This window comes from Raphanus sativus, chromosome 6 (assembly GCF_000801105.2).
Source record: "Raphanus sativus cultivar WK10039 chromosome 6, ASM80110v3, whole genome shotgun sequence".
Lineage (NCBI taxonomy): Eukaryota > Viridiplantae > Streptophyta > Magnoliopsida > Brassicales > Brassicaceae > Raphanus > Raphanus sativus.
In genome coordinates, this window is record NC_079516.1 from 34,164,288 (window position 1) to 34,180,373 (window position 16,086).

A 16,086-nucleotide genomic window follows, 5' to 3' on the forward strand; every position below is an offset into this window, starting at 1 on the left:
GGAGAACTCCGCCTTACTCATTTTTCTTCCGCTAGGGCTTTGGCTCGGAGAGCCTCGTCTCTGTTGATGCTCATATTGTGAAAAAGCCTAACAAAAAAAAACGAATTTCGAGGTTTAGAGAGTTAGATCTGAAATCAAGAAGAGATCTAGAATAAAAGAGGATAAAGTTTGATGTTTTTCATTTCATAAACTTGCTCAAGAGTTCTTTACAACACATGTTCTGTATTTATACTAAAATGATAAAACCCTAGTGGTTCTCCTCGCTGTCTTCAACTCTCCTGGTCCTCATTGGATTCCAGCATATCAAACCGATTGGGCTTTATTCCAGTATCCCGGAAGCCCATTTCATTGTTCACATAGCTTGTTCTGATTGGGCTTTATTCCAGTATCCCGCAAGCCCATTTCGTTGTTCACATAGCTTGTCTGAAATTCCGATGAAGTAGAGTTTTTTTAAACCGAAAACAACATTTTGCGGTTTGAATAACATATAAGCCTTATTAAGTGTCTTAAACTGATTATGAAGTCAAAAATTGGTGTGTTACCCTATAATAAACATTTTTCCGATTGTATGAACGAAATCCCCACAACATAAGAGAAACACTTATACACTTTAATGAACGGTAAAGAGAATACTTACAATTCATTTTGGAATTTTGTTATTTCATGGTTTACGATCATCTATACAAAGAATCATCAATGGTATGCATTACATTTGTATAAGAAATGATATAGAGCAAAAATAATTGATGTTTTGAAACCCCAAACATGTTTTTCTCTGAATTTCCTCGGAATATTCTGATATAAATTTTACCATAGCCGACTTGATGTATGCATCCCTCATGGTGACTTTGAATGTCACCGTCTCCTCCTCTTTCTACTCTTTCTTTCTTCGGGCATGCTTCTGGAGTTCAATATCAACGATTGCCCTTTTTTCCTTGTCACAGAGAAGTTCACGAGCTTCCCCAATCAACTTGAAAGCGGCTTCGGCTCCGGGGAGCTTGTTCTTGTCCGGATGGATAAGAAGCGCGAGATTCTTGTACTGTTTGCTGATGGCGTTGGTGTCCGCGTTGTGGTCGATCTGGAGGATCTTGTACCAATCGGTCAAAAATTGGTGTGTTACCCTATAATAAACATTTTTCCGATTGTATGACCGAAATCCCCTTAACATAAGAGAAACACTTATACACTTTAATGAACGGTAAATAGAATACTTACAATTCATTTTGGAATTTTGTTATTTCATGGTTTACGATCATCTATACAAAGAATCCTCAATGGTATGCATTACATTTGTATAAGAAATGATAAAGGGCAAAAAATGATGTTTTGAAACCCCAAACATGTTTTCCTCGGAATTTGCTCAGAATTTGCTCGGAATATTCTCTTTCTTCTTCTTCTTCTTCTCTTTCTTCTCTTTCTTTCTCCGGGCATGCTTCTGGAGTTCAATATCAATGATTGCCCTTTTTTCCTTGTCATAGAGAAGTTCACGAGCTTCCCCAATCAACTTGAAAGCGGCTTCGGCTCCGGGGAGCTTGTTCTTGTCCGGATGGATAAGAAGCGCGAGATTCTTGTACTGTTTGCTGATGGCGTTGGTGTCCGCGTTGTGGTCGACCTGGAGGATCTTGTACCAATCGGTCTTGCCTCTTAATGTATAATCATCCGCCGCGCAGTGAACGTCGCACACAACAATCATGTTGGAGATGGTCTCCAGCGTCTGGTCCATCTTCTGTGTCTCGAGGGCGAAGCTGCGAGCGGTGGAGAACTCCGCCTTACTCATTTTTTCTTCAGCTAGGGCTTTGGCTCGGAGAGCCTCGTCTCTGTTGATGCTGAAAAAAGCATAACAAAAAAAAGACCAATTTCGAGGTTTAGAGAGTTAGATCTGAAAGCAAGAAGAGATCTAGAATAAAAGAGGATAAAGTTTGATGTTTTTCATTTCATAAACTTGCTCAAGAGTTCTTTACAACACATGTTCTGTATTTATACTAAAATGATAAAACCCTAGTAGTTCTCCTCGCTGTCTTCAACTCTTCCGGTCCTCATTTGATTCCAGCATATCAAACCGATTGGGCTTTATTCCACTATCCCGGAAGCCCATTTCGTTGTTCACATAGCTTGTTCTGATTGGGCTTTATTCTAGTATCCCGCAAGCCCATTTTGTTGTTCACATAGCTTGTCTGAAATTCCGATGAAGTAGAGTTTTTTTAACCGAAAATAACGTTTTGCGGTTTGAATAACATTTATATAAGCCTTATTAAGTGTCTTAAACTGATTATGAAGTCAAAAATTGGTGTGTTACCCTATAATAAACATTTTTCCGATTGTATCAACGAAATCCCCACAACATAAGAGAAACACTTATACACTTTAATGAACGGTAAAGAGAATACTTACAATTCATTTTGGAATTTTGTTATTTCATAGTTTACGATCATCTATACAAAGAATCCTCAGTGGTATGCATTACATTTGTATAAGAAATGATATATGGCAAAAAATGATGTTTTGAAATCCCAAACATGTTTTCCTCGGAATTTGCTCGGAATATTCTGAGGAAATTCTGAGGAAAAACAAGTTTTCCTCAGAATTTTCTCGGAATATTCCGAGGAAGTAGGGTTTTTTTTAACCGAAAACAACGATTTGCGGTTTGAGTAACATTTATATAAGCCTTATTAAGTGTCTTAAACTGATTATGAAGTCAAAAATTGATGTGTTACCCTATAATAAACACTTTTCCGATTGTATGAACGAAATCCCCACAACATAAGAGAAACACTTATACACTTTAATGAACGGTAAAGAGAATACTTACAATTCATTTTGGAATTTTGTTATTTCATGGTTTACGATCATCTATATAAAGAATCATCAATGGTATGCATTACATTTGTATAAGAAATGATATAGAGCAAAGATATTGATGTTTTGAAACCCCAAACATGTTTTACTCGGAATTTCCTCCGATATTCTTCTTCTTCTTCTTCTTCTTCTTCTTCTTCTTCTTCTTCTTCTTCTTCTTCTTCTTCTTCTTCTTCTTCTTCTTCTCTTCTTCTTCTTCTTCTTCTTCTTCTTCTTCTTCTTCTTCTTCTTCTTCTTCTTCTTCTTCTTCTTCTTCTTCTCTTCTTCTTCTTCTTCTTCTTCTTCTTCTTCTTCTTCTTCTTCTTCTTCTTCTTCTTCTTCTTCTTCTTCTTCTTCTTCTTCTTCTTCTTCTTCTTCTTCTTCTTCTTCTTCTTCTTCTTCGGGCATGCTTCTGGAGTTCAATATCAACGATTGCCCTTTTTTCCTTGTCAAAGAGAAGTTCACGAGCTTCACCAATCAACTTGAAAGCGGCTTCGGCTCCGGAGAGCTTGTTCTTGTCCGGATGGATAAGAAGCGCGAGATTCTTGTACTGTTTGCTGATGGCGTTGGTGTCCGCGTTGTGGTCGACCTGGAGGATCTTGTACCAATCGGTCTTGCCTCTGAATGTATAATCATCCGCCGCGCAGTGAACGTCGCACACAGCAATCATGTTGGAGATGGTCTCCAGCGTCTGGTCCATCTTCTGTGCCTCGAGGGCGAAGCTGCGAGCGGTGGAGAACTCCACTTTACTCATTTTTCTTCCGCTAGTGCTTTGGCTCGGAGAGCCTCGTCTCTGTTGATGCTCATATTGTGAAAAAAGCCTAACAAAAAAAAAACGAATTTCGAGGTTTAGAGAGTTAGATCTGAAAGCAAGAAGAGATCTAGAATAAAAGAGGATAAAGTTTGATGTTTTTCATTTCATAAACTTGTTCAAGAGTTCTTTACAACACATGTTCTGTATTTATACTAAAATGATAAAACCCTAGTGGTTCTCCTCGCTGTCTTCAACTCTCCTGGTCCTCATTGGATTCCAGCATATCAAACCGATTGGGCTTTATTCCAGTATCCCGGAAGCCCATTTCATTGTTCACATAGCTTGTTCTGATTGGGCTTTATTCCAGTATCCCGCAAGCCCATTTCGTTGTTCACATAGCTTGTCTGAAATTCCGATGAAGTAGAGTTTTTTTAACCGAAAACAACATTTTGCGGTTTGAATAACATATAAGCCTTATTAAGTGTCTTAAACTGATTATGAAGTCAAAAATTGGTGTGTTACCCTATAATAAACATTTTTCCGATTGTATGAACGAAATCCCCACAACATAAGAGAAACACTTATACACTTTAATGAACGGTAAAGAGAATACTTACAATTCATTTTGGAATTTTGTTATTTCATGGTTTACGATCATCTATACAAAGAATCATCAATGGTATGCATTACATTTGTATAAGAAATGATATAGAGCAAAAAAATTGATGTTTTGAAACCTCAAACATGTTTTCCTCGGAATTTTCTTAGGAAAAACAAATTTTGAAACCAACAAATTTTGAAACCAACAAATTTTGAAACCCCAAACATGTTTTCCTCGGAATTTCTTCGGAATATTCCGAGGAAATTCCGAGGACAGATGTTCCTTGGAATATTTTCATTTACCCGGGCAAGCGAAGCCGCTAAATATTTCGCAAAAATTAAATTTATTATTTCCGAGGAAATTCCGACGGATATTTTCCGTCGGACGTTTAGGTTTTATAAACCTCAGACAGTTCTTCTTCCCCATTTCTCTCTTCTTTCCCTTGCGAATTCCGCCAATCTCCCTCTCCTCTTGCGACGATTTCCGGCGAATCCTCTCTATTCCTCCTCAATTTCATTCACAAATCATGTAAGGACTCTATCCCACTCTCTTAGGTTCTATCTGTTAGTTTTTAAGTAGATTTGATAATTTTAGAAGTTTTTGATAGATTTTTGTTAGGGTGATTGGTAGGATTGTATAATGGGAGTTTGATTGTGGCTTTTTTGTTAGGATTGTGATTATTTGTTGTATTGAGTTGGTTTAGAATTTTTTAAAAGTTTTTATTAATTTTGTGTTTTTAAAAATCGAATTAATAATTATGAAAACGTTTTTTGTATATAAAATCTTTTTTTTGAATTATAAAATCATTTCTATATTTATTAAACATTTTTAATATTTATGAAACCTTTTTGTGATTAAAAACTATTTTTGTAGTTATTAATTTTGTAATTATTAAACTATATTCTGTTTATTAAAGTTTTTTTATACTTTTTAAAACCTTTTTGTGATTAAAAAATATTTTTGTAATTATTAAATTTGTAATTATTAAACTATATTCTATTTATTAAAAGGTTTTTAATATTTATAAAACTTTTTTGTGACTAGAAACCATTTTTTATAATTATTAAAATTGTAATTATTTAACTATATTCTATTTATTATTATTTTTTAAATATTTATAAAACCTTTTTTGTGATTAAAACTATTTTTTGTAATTATTAAATTTGTAATTATAAACTATAGTCTATTTATTAAATTTTTTTATATATAAATAAAACCTTTTTGTGATTAAAAACTATTTTTGTAATTATTAAACCATATTCTATTTATTAAAAGGTTTTTTTATTTATAAAAACCTTTTGTGATTAAAAACTATTTTTTGTAATTATTAAACTATAATCTATTTATTAAAAGTTTTTTATATATTTATAAAACCTTTTTGTGATTAAAAACTATTTTTTGGATTTTAAAATTTATATTTATTAAAACTAATTTTAAATACTTTTCAATTTATATTTATTAAAACTATTAAATTTTTTTTTTAAATGTCGTCGGAAAACTCCGAGGAAATACCGACGAACCAGTCCTAAGAAATTGTTCTTCAGAATTTCTTTGGAAACTCAAGTCCTCTATATTCCCTCAGAATTTTCTGAGAAAATTCCGAGGATGTAGTGTTCCTCGGAATTTTCCGACGATGTAGTGTTCTTCGGAATTTCCTCGGAAATCCACGTTCCTCAGTATTTCGTCGAAAATTTCCGAGAAAATTCCGAGGAAAAATGAATTTCGGAGGAGTTTTTTTCCGGCGACCCTTATCTTCGGTATTTTCTCGGAATAACGTTATTCCGAGGAAATACCGACGATTACGGCCGTCGGTATGCCGCTGTTTTCTTGTAGTGATCGAATCGGAAGTTTTTATCTCACTAATGAATCCATAGATTTTTGTTTATTTCAAATAAATATACATTAGCAATATAAATTGAAGTCAAAATAAAATCCGAGTCAAACTTGATTTAGCAATACAGCTGGAATGAAAAATGCATCCCGAAAAGAATTAAGGGTTGACTTCATATTTAGATTTTTTTTAAATCATTACATATCGTATCGTAAAGCTAAACTAATATATCGGGATCGGAGCTTAACATAGATCTAGTTTTAAGGCTGCCAGTGCCCAATCAAACTTGTATCCTCACAATTTGCTTATCGATCGACGATAATAAATAATGAAGAGAATTCAACTTCGTAGATGTGAAGGAATGGAGAGAAATAAGAGGAGCATAGCTTGACACGCAGGTGGAAGCACGTGTTCTCCCGTGCGTGCGGCCCTTAACCTTGGCGTTAATCTATCTTATTATCTCTAATGGTTTATACTGTTAACGGTCACTAATTTAACAGATAACCTTTTAACTAGCCATGGGAAATAATGACTAACAAAGGAAAATTTTCCCCTAATCCAATGATCAACTGATCATCAAAGAAGATGCTCGGTAAGTAAATATATTACAAAATATATTTCCATATAAAAGGCAAAATGTTTTATTTTTGAGCTATCAAAATTGTAAAATAACTAGTTGATTTGGAGCAGTTAACTTGGCAAATGGATAAATGAATAACAGTAATATATACTATATTCTTTACCATCCAAATGATAATGATAAAGAATGCATGTACCGACGCTTTGAAGTGTTGAAATGATAGGGTGTAGAAGAGAATGCAAGTGGTCAAATGTTACGATGCTTTGTTTAATACGAATTTTATTGTTGTCTTGCGTTTCACGATGACAAGATGCAGATGCGGAGAATGTAAGAGCATGATTAACGGCGTCCTTCCGTTGATATCTTAGTTATTAATCGATTTAATTTAAATGAAAAAGGCTCCATAAATCTAAGGACGCCGCTTAATTTAGAAGTTTTCTTCGTCGTCCTAATGAGCAACGTGGCGCGCTGGGAATGGGCGATGAGAAATCGGTAGGGCAAAATCGATTTGGGAAAGTCATTCTGTCTCTCGTTGTTTCTCGTCTCTCTGGTTCTCTCTCGAAGGCGATTCATAGGGCGAATCCAACTCTCGACGGCTCTTCCTTTCGACGGCTCTTCCTCTCCACGGATTCTTCTCGACGGCTCTCGTCTGAACGGTTCTGTTCTCCACGGCTCTTCCTCTCCACGGCGATTACTCTCATCTCAATTTTTCTCTTCTCCACGGCGATTCCTCTCGACGGTTCTCTTCTCCACGGCGATTCCTCTCCACGGCTCTTCGTGTCCACGGTTAAGAGGGTACGTGTTCCTTCTCTTCTCCACGGCGATTCCTCTCGACAGTTCTCTTGCATGTCATTTTTTCGTCTGTGTAACTTGTACTCGTTCATGTTCATTGCTTTGCTTGCTTTTCGATCTACTTCTTAGATTAACTTGTACTCGTTTTGTATCATTTCGTCCGTCCAGTCAATTTTTATTATTTTGGAAATCATCACTTGTTTTATGAAACTGACATTGTTTTCTTTTGATTCTGATTCTTTTTTTAGGTGAGGTTCGTCTACATTAACCCGGAGGAAGCAACTCAATCTTCACCACAAACATTTCGTTGACAGTACAAGGTAATAACTTTCTCTTCAGCTCCCAAGTAATGTAGTTGGTATAATAACTCTTGTGGGTTTGTGTGATGATATTATCTAGTTAATATACATAATTTAATGTGTAGTTTGATTGCCACCAACTCTTGTTTCCGTAACTAGTGATGATAATATGTAGTTAATTCTGTTTGTATAGTGAATAGATGCACTTGTAAGGATAGTCTAGTCTGTGATGATAGTCTAGTTTCTGATGCAGTTGTAACCAGAGGATAGTCTCGTTTGTTTGCTTTGATAAATAGTTTGTTTGGTAGTTAATGCACTTGGTTGTTAAGATAATTGTGGTTGTGTAATGAGTAATAACTGAGATGTACTTTGGTTGTTAGGCTATTATGGTTGTGTTAATTACCCTCCGCCTATTAAACCATCCTTCTACTTCATCTCTCAATCATCTTCTTTCTCTCGTCTCTCGTTTCTGTCTCTTTGTAATCTCTTATCACTTCTCTCTTCTTACTTCTATGGATCCAAGGATTCCATATAGCCAGTCTTCTGGTTATATGGGGCTTCTTCACAGCCAACACGACTCTGTTCGTGAAGAAAACTCTCCTTATGAGAGTTTTCATTCTCTATCTTCTGAAGTCCCTCAGTTCAGTTCACAACAATGGGAGGCTCCAGCTCCACCTCCACCTACAGACACACCCGTGGGACGTGGGAAGAGACATACGTGGACCCCAGGCGATGACGAGCTGCTGATCAGTGCTTGGTTAAACACTTCTAAGGATCCTATTACCGCCAATTACCAAAAGTCTGGGACATTCTGGAAACGAGTTGGAGATTATCTCTTCGCAGCTTTGAAAGAAAGAGATGGTGTTGATTGTGGGGAGCATCTCCATTACAAGCAAAGGTGGCACAAAATCAATGACCAAACTAACAAGTTTTGTGGGGCATATGCTGCTGCAGAGAGACGTCATAGTAGTGGTCAGAATGAGAATGATGTTCTCAAGGAGGCCCATGACATATACTACCGTGATAACGACTCGAAGTTTACACTTGAGCATGCTTGGTGTGTGTTGAGGTATGAACAGAAATGGGCTAACCTCAACCCCAAAACTTGTGGAAGTTCAAAGAGGAAAACCATTGAAACAGGAGGTTCCCAAGCTTCAACTGGAGGTTCCCAAACCGTTGATGAACATGAGACCCGGCCTATAGGTGTGAAGGCTGCAAAAGCTAAGCGGGGTAAGGCTCAAGGGAAGTCTGTTGAAGACTATCAGAGGATTTGGGAAGTGAGGAAGGAGGATTTGGCGGGGAAAAAGTCACTGTCAAAGCTTGCCATTCTAGATAGTCTCCTAACCAAAAAAGAACCACTCACCGAGAAGGAAGAAGCTGCGAAGGACAAGCTCCTTGCCGAGTGTATCTGAAGAAGTTGCCAAGAACAAGCTCGTTTCTGTCTCTTTAACTTGTGGTCATTGTCTTTAATTTGTGTACTATGCTGAAATGTCTCCTTTCAATGTATTTACTATGTCTCCTTGCTTGCTTTCTATGTATTTCTCTGTTATGTCTCAATCTATTATGTTATTAATGAAAATGTCATTGTTATGAAAATGTATTTTACTATGTCTCCTTGCTTGAAACTACTCTTCTAACTCTTGCGTATTATGTAATGAATGTCCAGGTTTCATGGGTCAGTACAGCTATAGCCAGCCTTCCCAAGATGAGACTTTTGGAGGGGATGGTGCGGACAGTAGAGACAGCGAAATTGAAGCTCTCATTCGTCAAGACCAAGAAGAGTTGAGCTACGCGACCGGTGAGGAGTTTGTGTACCCTCCGCAACCTGAGGTGGAGGTTGTGTACCCTCCGCAACCTGAGGTGGAGTTCGGCTTTCCCCAAACTTGCTACTGTGGCAGTCAACCAGAGCTAGCTACATCTCGTACTGCTACCGATCCTGGCCGAAGATACTACACATGCCGTAATGCAGATGACGGCGAGTGCCATGTTTGGAAGTGGTGGGAAGAGGCGGTGATGGAGGAGATGCGAGCTAGGGATCAACACACACTTCAGTTAGCTGAGAAGGTAGATTCAATGAACTTCTTCAGTAACAATGACACTGAGCAGAAGCTACTTCTTCAGTTATCTCACTTCTTCTCTGATTCAAACATTGACTTCTATTTTTTTTTCATTCAAAACATTGCTTTCTATTTTTTTTTCATTCAAAAATGTCATCTTCTTCACATTATCATTACCACAAAAATGATAATAATGATGAATTTGAATCTATTTTTGATGATTTTATAGAAACCTCTGATATTATTCCTGAACCGAAAGAGCGAAAAAAACGTATATTTATTGAGAGAAACCGAGAAGAAGGTCACAATAATCTTTGGAATGATTATTTTAGCGAGACTCCCACTTACCCGCACAACATATTCCGGAGGCGGTTTCGAATGAACCAGAGATTGTTCTTGCGAATAGTTAATAGTCTCTCCCAAGAATTTGAGTTCTTTCAACAAACACAAGATGCTGCCGGACGGTCTAGCCTATCTCCCCTTCAAAAATGTACCGCAGCTATTCGTCAAATGGCGTATGGTGTTGGGGCTGACATCGTTGACGAATATGTCCGACTAGCTGAAACAACTGCAAGAAATTGTTTGTTCCAATTTACCGCCGGAATTATCCACTTGTTTGGCAATCAATACCTAAGACATCCAACGCCCGAGGATCTGGAAAAATTACTATATGTTGGGGAACAACTTGGTTTTCCAGGTATGATTGGAAGCATCGACTGTATGCATTGGGAGTGGAAGAATTGTCCGACCGCTTGGAAAGGAATGTATTCACGAGGACACGATAAACCAACAATTGTGTTGGAGGCGGTAGCTTCTCAAGACCTCTGGATATGGCACGCGTTTTTTGGAGCTCCAGGTACTTTGAACGATCTTAATATTCTTGATCGATCACCTGTTTTTGATGAAATAATTAACGGAGACGCTCCCGAAGTCAATTTCCATGTCAACGGCAGGGAATACGGTTTGGCTTACTTTCTTGCCGATGGTATTTATCCGAAATGGGCTTCTTTTATTCAATCTATCCGACTCCCACAAGGTCAAAAACAATCTTTATTTGCTACCACGCAAGAATCCGTGCGAAAGGATGTTGAGCGTGCCTTCGGAGTCCTCCAATCTAGATTTGCGATTGTAAGAAATCCATCAAAATTATGGGATAAACACAAAATAGGAAATATTATCAAAGCATCACTACAAGAAAACATCCTCAACTCCGATAAAATTTACCGAGAATTTCTCTTGTCAATAAGCTTACAACGGATTTCAGATAACTTTCCGAGGACATGTGATGTTCGTCGGAATAGCCTCAGAACATAGCGATGAATCGATATTCTCGTTGTTTTATCGTAATTTGATGTCGGCATGTTCTCGGGAATTACCGACGAGCATGTTTTGTCGGAACGATCTCAGAACACGTTGTCGGTAGTTTCTCAGGCCAATCAAAACCCCGATGATCAATTCTCTTCTCGGCACGGCATCGCAAAGCGGAGGAAAAAATCGTCGGAGTTCTCCCGGTTAAGCATGGTCAGAGTTTCGACAGAACATGATCGAAAAATGTTATTTAATCTTTATAATCATAATTTTATCTAATATCGAGTGGTCTCTAATTATTATCTGGTTTGATTATTTTTATCGGTAATTTTATGAAGCAGCCACATCTCCCCCAACGAATAAAGTTTGATGTGTCAAACTATATACTTACCCACCTACATAATCGATAGTTTTTCGATAAAAAATGTTCATATTGTCGGTAATTTCTCCGTCCTTGAAATATTTTTTTGCCGCCTCTAAGTTTCATTCCATTTTGAACTATTTTTAAAATATAATTAAAGACATTAATAAAAACTAAACAACAATAAAAATGGACAACAAAAACACAGATTTTTTTAATTCTTTTTTCCTGCCCACCTCTCTTTCTTAACCAATAAGAAAGTGTGGCGTAGATTGATAATCTCAACCATTAGATTTAATATTATGATGAAGGGTCAAGATTAGATCTTTTGGGTTTATTTCTCTCCTCTCACATATCTCTTTCTTTTTCATCGTTCTCCTTTACATTTTCTCTTCTCTCTTAATAGTGAAACACGTTGAACCAAAAGCAATGACAAGCTCATATGTGGCCGGATTATCCTCTACGGTCATCGGTTCTGAGGAAGACGACGACAAGCTCATTGGTGGCGACGACCGGATCTGCGTAAGACATCTTGCCTCTGCTCGACTTGACTCGTCTCACCTCACCTCGACTCGCCATAGCTCGACTCGCCATAGCTCGACTAGCCTCAGCTCGACTTGTCTCTGCTCGCCTCTTCTCAAGATCGGAAGCTCACCTCCGCCTTCGCCGATGATAAGACGATGTGCGGCTGAGGATTTTTTTTGGTTTAGAGTTTTTTTTAGATTTTGTAAACGAGTTTGTAAATCAATATTGTAAACCGATTTGGTATACCAATTTTGTAAACCTGTTTGGTAAACCAATGCATCGTCTTTCATTTTCAAATAAATGTTATAATTTGGCCATATTTTTCCAGACAATCAAAAACTATTATTTCCGATGTCTTCACTCTCCGTCACACCTCTGTTATTTCCGGCAATGACACCGACCCACCTATTTCCGAGAAACTAAACCGATTACTTACCGACCGCATAACCGACAACTTTGTAACCTCAGCGAACCATCGGAAATTACCGAGAACTATGGATTTGACCGACAAATTTTTCACCTCAGAAAAGCATCGGTAATTACCGAGAACCAGTCCCGACAAAATTTCCGACAAATGATCTTCTCGGTTATGTCCGACAATTGACCGATGACTACTCGTTTCCGAGACCCAAACTCCGACATCTTGTGGTTTCTCGGAAACACATCGGACTTAACCAATTCCGACAAGATACCCATAAATGTTACCGTCGCTATTTGGAACTCTTTCTTGTAGTGCATGTATCATACTTCATAATATGATTGTCGAAGATGAACGTGGTTCCTACCTTCACGCTTCAGAATTTCAACAACCAGAAGATCAGGATCCCACTTTTGTAGTCAAACGGCCTACAAACTTCCGTACTACACTGGGTCGTCGAGCAGAAGTTCGAGATACTCAAGGCCATCATCAATTAAAACAAGATTTGGTTGAACATATATGGGCTAAATTTGGGCATCTACCGAGTCACAACAATGTTTAAGTTTATTTGAATTCAATATAATGTTTTTTTGTTTTTTTTATCTTCTTTGTAATTTTTTTCCTTAATTTTCAACTTTCTATTCTCTCATGTTTTTCTCAATATTATTTATTTCTTTTTTAATTAAAATATTTAATTAATTTTCTAAGGACTTTATAAAGTCCTACCAATAATCAAATATTATGAGAATGTCCTTAATTTTTGTCCCTCTCCAAAAATACCATTAAAATACTCTAAGGACTTTTACAAGAACCAAACCGTTAATCATGCTCTAAGGGACTCTCATGATATCACCTACGTACACACGTATATAATATGATTGCCCTACGTTAATATTTTTATAAGAGAGTGATTTGTAGGATATAATAGTTACTACAGTTTTAGATTATTTAGTAAGGTTTTATTAAGTTTTAAATAAAACCAAAATCGTGGGTAACTTGAGGGAGAAGAAACGGAAAAGGAGACGCACGGCTCGGCAACCGCCCACGTTAACTTCCAAACCCTACACACATTTATCGACGCACCTCTATCTCCACACACACATGCTCTTCTTCACCTCTACATTCACAAACATGCACATGCACATGCTTATGCATACTATATATAAATATATAGTCACATGTATACGAATACACACCAAGTCCCAACTTATTAGATTTCTCCAATCTTCTAACACAAAAACTCTTAATAGAAAGAAAAAAAAAATTCCTAACAGATCTGTGCATGAAAATAATGTTGCCGTACAACGCACACAACAGCTATCAGCATCAGTTTCCCTCGCCGGAGATTGAAATTCCGGCGAAATGGAAGATTTCATACGGACACGAGGAGACTGCTCCTCCTTGTCCTCGTTGTGCATCTTCCAACACCAAGTTTTGTTATTACAACAACTACAGCTTGTCTCAGCCTAGATACTTCTGCAAAGGCTGCCGCCGTTACTGGACCAAAGGTGGCTCTCTCCGCAACATTCCCGTTGGTGGAGGCTGTCGCAAGAGGAGTCGGAGCAGACGACAGAGCAGTCACAAAAGGTTCGGTCCGAGCGAAAATCAGCCAGATGTTCTTATCAATGGGTCCCAGTCAAGCCATGCTGGTTCTGATATTGATTTGGCTGCTGTTTTCGCACAGTACGTGAATGCTCCGAGCCCTTCAAGTACAGATAACACCACCGGATCTGATCAAGATTCACCGGTAGTAACAACAACAAACACGCATGCTTTAGATTCCTTGAGCTGGGATATCTGCCAAGAAACGGATGTGAATCTTGGATTCTACCGGGAATTCAACGATCTGACCAACAAGATCCAAGAAGATGAACGAGGGTTAGGTCAGTTTCTCCAAGAAGATCAAGAAGAGATCTTCGAGTTCCAAGGTTTACTCGATGACAAAGATATTCAAGAGATCCTCGAATGCTCATTTTCAGAGGAGCCAGACCAGTTAACATCTCAGGGAAGCTTCATGATCAATGGTGATCACTGGAGTTCAACAGATCTTACAAGGTTCGGGATTTGACGAGATGGACAAACATTATTTTTTTGAAAAATCACATAATACTTAATTTATTAAATACATAAAACGTTTAATTTATACTTAAAGTCATTCTTATATGTTCATGAATTATTATTATATCATACATGAACGATCCCACGATAGGATCCGGGAGTAGATTACTGTATATTTCGCTTGAATAATGGATACAACTTATACTTTCTATGTTCTTTTGGCGGGCATGCTTTTAAAGTTACTCTGCTTCGCCTTCTCTTCTCCTCTCAGTTTCAATTTTGGAACAAACCCTTTAAATTCACAAATTCACAATTGAAGAAATTGATATTTGAGAGCAATTCTTCTTCGTTTTGTGGAAGTTCGATCAGTCGTAGTATATCATCTAATCTATTAAAACTGAAGTACAAATATAAAATACTCCTTAATTTTGTTCAATAATTACCAACTTGTGTCACTCTCGATCTTAACTATAAAATAATATGAACAAAACCTTCGTTAAAAGATATTAGCAGAAGCCTATTAACAGAATAATGACAACTATAATTATATAAGCCGATGTATTTCATATCACATAATTTTAAAACGTATTGCAAAGCTTTGTACTCTGAATAATTTTTTATTGTTTACACTGTCAAAATATGTAATATCAACACAACACACGGCCTCTTAGTTCCTACGCACATATTAATATATTTATAATATTTGATTGTGGGTGTAACTTGATGCGATAGAAAAACGGTTTAAATATTCTTCTTTTCGACAAACATGATTTAACACCTATTTTATTGTCTAACAATGGATACTTTCAGATCGACACCATCGGGCACTGATTATCATTCCGCTTTTTATATAGTTTTCAGAGTTCAGAAGAAGTTATGCATAATTTAAATATGTTGAAAACATGAAAATGATTGCTACTGTGTTTAAGAATAACTCTCTTATTGCCTTTAGGTTAAACTCACTCAAAACCTCTCAATCTCAGTTACATGCCTATCATCACTCGATGGTTTTATATATTAAGCTAAATAAAGAATCTAATCATAACAATAAAGATACTGCAAGTGTAGTAGATATCTCCTAAAACAACTCTGTTATTGTTATGTACCAGATTGTGATCGACATAACCGGACCGACCAGGACCGTACCGACCGTAGGAGATAATGCTTATCGACTGTTGTACTTATCCACTTAGGATAAACACGAGCTGATGAATATATATATGTAAGACTCTTGGTCGAGATTAATAACAAGAAACACGTTTCTCCACTTAGTTTTATATCACGTTATCAGCACGAGATTCTGAAATTCTGAGCTACCTTAAAAACCCTAATTGACGGCGTCACTTCAAACAGCTCGTTCTCTCAAACCGTAAAGATCTAGACGACGATTAATATATCCAATTAAAGCTCTTGACGAGATGAATTGATGTGCCCTGAATCAGCAGCAGAAATAAATCAAGAAAGTTTGGCTTTTGGGCTTGAGTTTTAAACGAGATGGGCTTGACGATTTATGAAAATATGTTTATGAACATGATTCAGCCCAAAGAAAAGAAAGGAGCCCAACAAGAAACGAGAAGATATGGTCAAAATAATATATCAATCTGACGGCAATCCAGAGCCCGTCGAACATGCAAAAGGACGAGATCAGCCGAAGAGTTTTTCGACCA

The 16,086-nt window shown here is 37.2% G+C and overlaps 3 protein-coding genes across 3 annotated transcripts; 2 read left to right on the plus strand and 1 right to left on the minus strand.

Annotated features, from left to right (window-relative positions):
* Positions 1 to 1,360: 1,360 nt before the first annotated feature.
* On the minus strand, positions 1,361 to 3,589 carry LOC130495785 (uncharacterized). Its single transcript, XM_056987300.1, has 2 exons — positions 3,246 to 3,589; positions 1,361 to 1,826 (listed from the first exon to the last, which is right to left on the minus strand). The coding sequence occupies exons 1-2, from the start codon at positions 3,587 to 3,589 to the stop codon at positions 1,361 to 1,363; spliced, it is 810 nt and encodes a 269-aa protein (XP_056843280.1).
* A 6,238-nt stretch (positions 3,590 to 9,827) lies between these two features.
* On the plus strand, positions 9,828 to 11,063 carry LOC130495786 (uncharacterized). The gene has a single exon (XM_056987301.1). The coding sequence runs from the start codon at positions 9,900 to 9,902 to the stop codon at positions 11,061 to 11,063; it is 1,164 nt and encodes a 387-aa protein (XP_056843281.1). The 5' UTR covers positions 9,828 to 9,899.
* Positions 11,064 to 13,624: 2,561 nt separating this feature from the next.
* LOC108811123 (dof zinc finger protein DOF1.2-like) lies at positions 13,625 to 14,582 on the plus strand. The gene has a single exon (XM_018583173.2). The coding sequence runs from the start codon at positions 13,644 to 13,646 to the stop codon at positions 14,427 to 14,429; it is 786 nt and encodes a 261-aa protein (XP_018438675.2). The 5' UTR covers positions 13,625 to 13,643; the 3' UTR covers positions 14,430 to 14,582.
* Positions 14,583 to 16,086: the final 1,504 nt, after the last annotated feature.

Bases quoted from the DNA above. Each gene is read 5' to 3' on its own strand.
- LOC130495785 (XM_056987300.1), bottom strand. From the start codon at position 3,589: ATGAGTAAAGTGGAGTTCTCCACCGCTCGCAGCTTCGCCCTCGAGGCA. The intron at 1,827-3,245 runs GCATGCCCGAAG...TGCTTTTTTCAG, and splicing joins GTTGATATTGAACTCCAGAA to CATCAACAGAGACGAGGCTC.
- LOC130495786 (XM_056987301.1), top strand. From the start codon at position 9,900: ATGTCATCTTCTTCACATTATCATTACCACAAAAATGATAATAATGAT.
- LOC108811123 (XM_018583173.2), top strand. From the start codon at position 13,644: ATGAAAATAATGTTGCCGTACAACGCACACAACAGCTATCAGCATCAG.